At 39.9% G+C, this 7,542-nt stretch overlaps 1 protein-coding gene across 5 annotated transcripts in view; it reads left to right on the top strand.

The window, feature by feature from the left end:
* The first annotated feature begins 19 nt into the window (after positions 1-19).
* The window catches only part of LOC142965335 (uncharacterized), a 34,565-nt gene continuing 27,042 nt past the window's right edge, over positions 20-7,542 (top strand). For 4 of the 5 annotated variants that reach the window (XM_076106240.1, XM_076106242.1, XM_076106241.1 and 1 more), the window contains exons 1-10: positions 20-130; positions 963-1,076; positions 1,962-2,121; positions 2,234-2,426; positions 3,236-3,307; positions 3,568-5,443; positions 5,551-5,643; positions 5,951-6,064; positions 6,646-6,802; positions 7,243-7,435. In XM_076106240.1, coding sequence (XP_075962355.1) covers positions 968-1,076; positions 1,962-2,121; positions 2,234-2,426; positions 3,236-3,307; positions 3,568-5,443; positions 5,551-5,643; positions 5,951-6,064; positions 6,646-6,802; positions 7,243-7,435 — 2,967 coding nt within the window. In that variant the 5' untranslated portion in view covers positions 20-130; positions 963-967. Of the gene's footprint in view, positions 131-962; positions 1,077-1,961; positions 2,122-2,233; positions 2,427-3,235; positions 3,308-3,567; positions 5,444-5,550; positions 5,644-5,950; positions 6,065-6,645; positions 6,803-7,242; positions 7,436-7,542 lie in introns of those variants that run through there. The other variant, XM_076106243.1, reaches the window with a different exon arrangement.

Here is a 7,542-nt window from a genome sequence, read left to right as displayed (position 1 = left end):
CGCTCGAGTAGATATCGCAGCATCGTTGTCACGAGGTCTCTGGAAAGAAGACAGAAAGAAAACATGGCTGCCACTCTGCAAGCTACATCTGCACCCCTTCTTGCTTCTATTTTGGGACGTTGAACCCAAGGTAAACACGTTTAAAGGATATATCTATTGGAAGTACATGTATTTAAGTCAAAAGCAGTTGGCAAAGTGCTGGCAAACCACTGCTAGCTTATTTACCACTTGCTAGTTAGTGTTAGCATGCTAGAAAGGCATGTGTACACCAGGAAGTAAACAGTCAGATACAACTTTATCTTAACAAAACTGGTTTAATAGAAATACAATCAGACAGATAACAGCCAACATAGCCAGGTAGCTAGCTTTGCTTTTCTTTAATCATAGTTGCAACACTAGTTTCTATTTAAGCCTACGTGAAGTTTCTAAGTACACACAGCCTGCCTTATTTTATTGAATTGGCAACTAATGCAGATAGGAAATATTTTATTTTGTATATATTTATATGTCTTTCCTGACAATAGAGAGGAACATTTGTCTTCATTTCTGTTCATACCAGTCTTTAACAAACAGGGTTGCCTCTGTTATTGTAATAAGGAAAAGGCTATAATCTGGACATTCTATTGATATTAAACAGGCAAAATAAGAGTTGTATGCATGTCAGGTGTGGCAGCACGAAAAAAAGGACACCAGAAATAAATGTAGTGAGCTTTTGCACAGGCTGCCTCAGCGATGTACTTTAATCTTATTTTGTAGTTTAACTAACCAAGCTGTATTACTCAAACCTTACTTGCATCACAGACATAATGTTTAGTTATTGTTGTCACAGTGTTTCATATAGGTAAACAAACCTTGTAGTGCCAAGGTGTCGTTGTCTTTCTGCTACATAGTTACATAGAACAGTGTGCTCAGCAGATCTAATATCACCCAAACTAATTTAGTATCTTTGGGAAATTTCCCAGCTGTCATGGACAAGCAGAGGAGGCAACTGACTCCAGAGCAAGATGCCTTGGAGCACATACTTGCTTGTAGAGACAAACGTTTCCTGGAGGAAAGGTTTATAGACTCCTTTAAAGGTAGGTACATTTGTGATGACAGGTAATGAATGGATATCTGGTATTACTTAACAGTTCAGCAGAGCTTTGTAGCCTTTTTTCTGATATGAAGATGCAAACGATTCAAAAAGCCATTACCTGGTTTGTTAGAGGGAAAATTTGGGGTGAAATAAGAGCCTTCCAGCAACTATTTACAAAGCTAAACTTAGTGTTTTATGATAAAGTTATTAAATGTTAGTTACTAGGAATGAGACATGCACTGGTATTCATAGACTATTGTCAAATTAAATGTATATTCCTATACACACTCACTTTTAATTGTTAATAGGTATATTACTGTTCTTTAGGACTTAAAAGTAAGACGTTCTGGGAAAATGTACAATACTCCAGTTTAGAGTTAAACAAGGCAGACTGAGGGAACAATTTGAATTGTGTATTTGGTAAATGGACTGTGCTTGTATAGTGCTTTTCTCGTCTTCCGAGTGCCAAAAGGATATTTGTCTCCCAATATATTTATTTATTGGGATTTGGTGAGAATAAAATGATGATCATGGTACATGGCAGCAGTGGAATGGAATCCAGTCAGCCCTGTCATTATATATATTTTCATATAGATATGTGTGTGTGTTTTCCTTGCTCTGTAGCTGTATTTGGATGGATGTATTGTTTTTTTTTTTATGTAGCCTATGTGATGATTTGGAAGCTTTGTTTTGCTAATTTTGTCTCCTTGGAAAGACGACCACAATGGAAACAAGTTATCCTTAAACTTTATTGTGCTATCCTCGACATTTTTCAATATATGTTATATATATTTTTGATATGTAATAAATAAATAAAATGAACACGATAGTTTTGCTAATTGGTCATCACACATGAATGTTTTCCCGTTAATCTTTGTTTTTCTAGGGAGAGGATTGTTCACCCACAAGGCCATTGAACCATCCACATTTGTTGTTGAATATCGGGGGAACATCTTTTCTCATAAAGACACAAAACCTACAAAGACATGTGGTTATACTCTAAACAATTATTTGTTTGAGTTTGCATGGGAAGGAGCATGGTGGTGGTAAGTTTTGTCAGAAAGAGATCTGATTAACACGTTTTATAGGAAAACAACATGGTTAAGTACAGTCATTTTAGGGGGGGGTTAAGTGTCATCAAGAGTGTTTTGTTTGCAGCGTTGATGCCTCAAAAGAAGACAGGGCCCTTGGACGATGCGTGAATGACGATCACATAACTCCCAACTGTGAAATGAAGACAATGGTCTATGAGGGAGAACCACACTTGTGCCTGTTTGCAGCGACAGAAATATCTCCAGGCGAGGAGATAACTTACAACTACGGGGACTCCTCTTACCCGTGGCGATCAGGGGTAAGTAGGCGTGAAAGAAGGAGCCTTGCTTTTGATTTTGGTATTTGAATTACAGTCACTTGCCTTTATTAGATACACCTAGCTAAAACGAATGCAGTCGCACAGTCCTGCAACAAGTCCTCCCTTTTAATAAGGTTATAATGTTCTGTTTTTGTTGAAACTCTTAGAGAGAGCCTACACTCATTGATATAAATGGGGTGGACAAATATAATACAAAAGTAATATACAAATGGATAATATAAAATATAATAAACTGGCAACTGAGTGTATATGCCATGTTTTAGATTTAAGGTTTGACTTGAGACAGTTTCCAGGCCTACTGCTCTGTATTTAAAGTTAAAGACGTTACAGTTGTAAATCAAGAATTACTGTAGCCATACTGGTAACCGTGTGCAATCATCATTTTTTGATGCTACAGGGGAACTATCATCACTTGATCCTCATTCTATATGAAGATAAGATGGTTTTTGGGACAAATAGTGTGTATTTTAAAACTCTAATTTCTAGAATGACACAAATGAAATGCAATAACAGTTTATTTTGGAAAGAAGCAGGATAAAATAACATTTAATTATAATGAACACAATTTTTAAAATGGGAAAAATCGGATTATCTACAATTTCACGTTTTTATTATATGTTTTCAGTATTTATTCATGTGATAATTAAATTTAGTTATTTATTGGATGTTGAACTTCTCGCCAACAAAGTACATTTTAATTAAGGCAATACTCAAAGTGATTCAGATTTGCAGTTTGCTCTGCAGAAAAATCCAAGTCTCACTTTTTTTGTTGCATTTGACATTTACAGGTGTCCTTTGATGGATCCAGTACTTCATACTCAGACTTTTATGCTACTTCATCAACACCAAGGCCTGTAAGGGTATGTAAAAGATTATATATATTGACTATGTCTGCTGTGTTAGCAACATAGGCACACTCCTCACATTCGTCACAACGTCCACTAATAGACTCCAGGACAGACTGATTAGATCTTGGAGGACAAAGGTCACTGTGACCTGATGACACACGTTTTTGGAATTCATATGACACAAATTTCTAATAGGATGAAATGATAAAGTGATGAGATTTTGGACAGACATGAATGTATATTGCATCATGTTGTTTGTATTGTATTTTCAGCATGAGTACTACTGCTTTGATGATGATGACAACGACAAAGAACTACCTGACAGCGGACAAAGACATGGCAATGGCGGTTTTGCCGACATCAACAGTCAAATGGATTTCATGGACAATTCAACTTTTGCAGATTTAGACTCTTCTAAAGAGATGTCGGGGACCTTTATGCTGCAACCAGACGATGCCTCATACACCCAGCAGGGAGGCAAGGCTGCTTCAGGCTCCAGACCCAGCAAGGCTACACCAAACCCCAAAGGCACTTCTCGCACCACTAGAAGTTATTGTTACATTTGCGGGAAAGGTGTCATTAAATTATCTCGTCATCTTTTAAGGCATGCTGATGAAGAGCCTGGTATCGCTGAAGCCTTGGCATTACCTAGAACCAAGGAACGAAAAAGGTTACTTCTCAAATTGCGTAACAGGGGAAATTACCAACATAATCAAGACGTGTTGAAGAACAACAGCGGAGAGTTAAAACCGAAGAGGCGACCAAAAACCACGGAGATCAGTACTAAAACACATGTGCACTGTCTACATTGTAAAGGCATGTTTGGACGTAAGGAGATGTGGAGGCATGTGGCCAGATGTCCTTGTAAGACAACGTCAAACCCTGCAACGGGCGGAAAGATAAAAGTCTTAAGCGAGATCGCTCTTGCAGATTCCCCATTCTCCGGAAAACTTTCAGCTGGCGTGTGGAAGATGCTCTTAAAAATGAAACAAGATGATATTGCAACCGCCGTCCAAAAGGACTTCCTTCTAATGCAGCTGGCGGTGTACCTATGCGATAAGCATGAAAATCATCCACGCAAACATGAATACATCAGACAGAGGCTGCGGGAAATGGGAAGGCTTTTGTTAGCACTGCACAAAAAGTCGATATTTAGCATCAAAGATGCTATCAGACCCAAAAACTTCTACAAAGTGGTTGAGGCAGTCAAAGACGTCACTGGTTTCGATGAAAAGATGCAGAGCTACAACAAGCCAAGTCTGGCTTTGAGATTGGGACATTCACTGAAGAAAATGTGCGAAATCGTCCTCGCCGGAGTTGACGTCAGTGACAAGATGATGAGGGACTCAAAGACGTTCGGGAAACTGTGTCAGAGAGAATGGTCTCAGCTCGTCTCCCACACAGCCCTCGCTTCGCTTCGCGGACGAAAAGTAAGCAAACCGTCCACCATACCTTTCACACGTGATGTGCAAGTGTTCTACAGGTACCTAGAAACAACATCAGCTTCTGCCATCGAAGGCCTGGAGAAGCATGAAAACCCACAGGTCTACAATGACCTTTGCAGAGTGACACTTGCACAAGCGTCTGTCTTAAGCAAATGCGCATCTGAGGTCTCAAAAATGACACTCGAGACATTCCAGCAGAGAGACGACTCCATCCAAGTATTGTCCAAGCACTTCATCAGGATAAATATTCAGAGCAGGTCTGGCCAAAACGTCGCTGTCTTGCTGACCTCCGAACTTGTCGCCGCAATATCTCTTCTCGTGAGCAAGAGGAAAGCGTGCGGCGTACACAAAGACAATCCTTTCTTGTTTGCAATGCCAAATTCTTCTCCCACGAGCCTCTTCCACGGAGCAAATTGCATCAGGGTCTTTTCTAGTCTCTGTCGCGCAAAGAACCCAGAGCATTTCAGGTCGGTGCATCTCCGCAAGCACATCGCAAGAGTCTTCCAGATTCTCAACCTGGAGAACGATGAGCTAGATCACCTGGCTAAACTGTTGGGCCATGACATCCGCGCTGACAGGGACTATTATCGGCTGCCGGAGGCAGCTGTGGAACTTGCAAAAATATCGAAACTTCTCCTGGCAATGGAAAAGGGCTCCCTTGAAAAATTCAAAGGAAACTCTCTAGAGGAAATTGAGATTGAGGGTACGTCTCCAGTGTACTGCACGTGTCTGACCAGCCAGTGCTTGTTCAGTAGAGACAAATCTCTTCTTGGACTACAAATGAACGCTTTATCCGTCTTTTTATTCAAGATGAATTGGAGCCAGATGTGGAGCAGGGCAACCCTGAAAACCGCGACGCTGAGGTGGACAATGAAGAATCGGATCTTTTACTTCCGCAGAGCGGTATGTTATATGTAATATTCATATTTCTATTTAGAAAACTTTCCTTTGCAGAGGTGGTATTAATTAAATGAAATGACATTAATCATCAAGAAACATGATGAGACGATACAAGTGCAATGAATAATTTGTAGTGCAAGTTGGAAACCATAATTACCTTCTTGCGGAAACTGACTAAACTGGTTGGTTCAACACAGGTTGAACAAAGTCTTCAGTTTTTTCAAGATAACAGGGTTTGTGTATGATACCAATGTTAGTCTTGTTTATGCTTTTCATTTTTACTATATATTTTTTTAAATAACTTTTCCAGAGGCTGCGGAACAACAAGGCGTGCAACTGAATCCTGAGCAAGATGCCGTGGAGCACATAAAGGCTTACAGAGACAAACCCTTCCTGGAGGAAAGGTTTATAGACCCCTTTAAAGGTCTGTCTCCTTGATTCTCTGTTACTTAACCCTTTATAGAAACAGGGAGTCCCAGTGTGTTTACATGGACATTAATAACCAAATATATAAATACAAATCAAAAGCGCCTCACTTCTGGAGGGACAAATTAAGGTCAGACTACACAGCTGTTGGTGATCCAAAGAGGTTACAATGGCGATGAGATGTTATTGTCTGCTCTGTAAGCAAACAAAGCAGAGAAGAAGTTGCAGTTAAGTTGTCAAGTGGTTGTAAATGTACAGTGTTGTGTTATAATAATTCTTCCTGTCGCACTCATCTCTGGTTTGTTTTTGTAAACATCACAGCGCTTGTGCAAATGTATTGCATTAATCAGTAACCGGGTGACGTGTACTTGTCATGCAAACGGGGATATGAATAACCCGATTTCTCTGTGCTCATGTAAACGTCACGTAGTCATCATATAATGATCATAACCAGGATAACGCTCATAAACGGGTTATTGATGTCCATGCAAACACAGGGGGACATGTGCACGAGATCAAGAGCTGACAGTGGGATGGTTGGTCAATAATTGCACCGTGTTTTTATTCTTACTCTTACAGGGAGAGGTGTGTTTACCCATGAATCCATTGAAGCGTCCACCTTTGTTGTTGAGTATCGGGGGAACATCTACTCTCTCAAAGAAACCAGGAAAAAGAAGTCCGGCGATACTCTGAACAATTATTTGTTTGACTTCTCCTGGAATGGAACAAGCTGGCGGTGAGTTTGCTGCTGCTTTTTCTGATATTTCATGAAAGGAGAGGAATTGTTTTTAAATGGCCTATGCTGACTTTTGGTGTAGGGAAAACTTTACAGTAAGCTTGATAAGATTTATGTCGCCAAGTCAAACTTTTCACCACCCTCCTCCATGCATGCTGCGTGAATGTCTTGTGTGAGTGTGTCTGCAGTAAATTGACCGGCTAATTTAACGCCATTTTACTGTAAAGAGTGTGAATTTAGAAAATGTAGAATCTAAGTAAGTAAAATGCTTTTTTCCCTATAAATTTGAGTCGTTTGAGTACAGCAGGTGTCTGTTGCCATGCCTCGACAGAATTGCAAACTATCTAACCTTCTGTCACCACCGTCAATCTCAGTCAGAGTGATAAAACAGATATTTGAAGAGTGGTTGAAGTTTCATTTGAAAGTGTTTTTGTCTGCAGCATTGATGCTGCAAACGATGACAGGACCCTTGGACGACTCGTGAATGATAATCACATAAATCCCAACTGTGAGATGACGAAAGTCGTCTTTGAGGGAAAACCACACTTGTGCCTGTTTGCAGTGACAGAAATATCTCCAGGCGAGGAGATAACTTACAACTACGGGGACTCCTCTTACCCGTGGCGCTCATGGGTAGGGCTTTCATTTAAATATTTTAGAATATGTGCTTTTTTGTCTATTATATCATTAATTATTCAACTATTGCAGACATGTCTACAAATGTTTTTAATGTTCTGCCC

The sequence above is a fragment of the Anarhichas minor genome, unplaced genomic scaffold, assembly GCF_050575085.1.
Source record: "Anarhichas minor isolate MPS153535 unplaced genomic scaffold, ASM5057508v1 ptg000033l, whole genome shotgun sequence".
Taxonomy (NCBI): domain Eukaryota; kingdom Metazoa; phylum Chordata; class Actinopteri; order Perciformes; family Anarhichadidae; genus Anarhichas; species Anarhichas minor.
The sequence above is the reverse complement of the archived record's forward strand: the minus strand, read 5'-3'. Positions and strand labels throughout refer to the sequence as shown.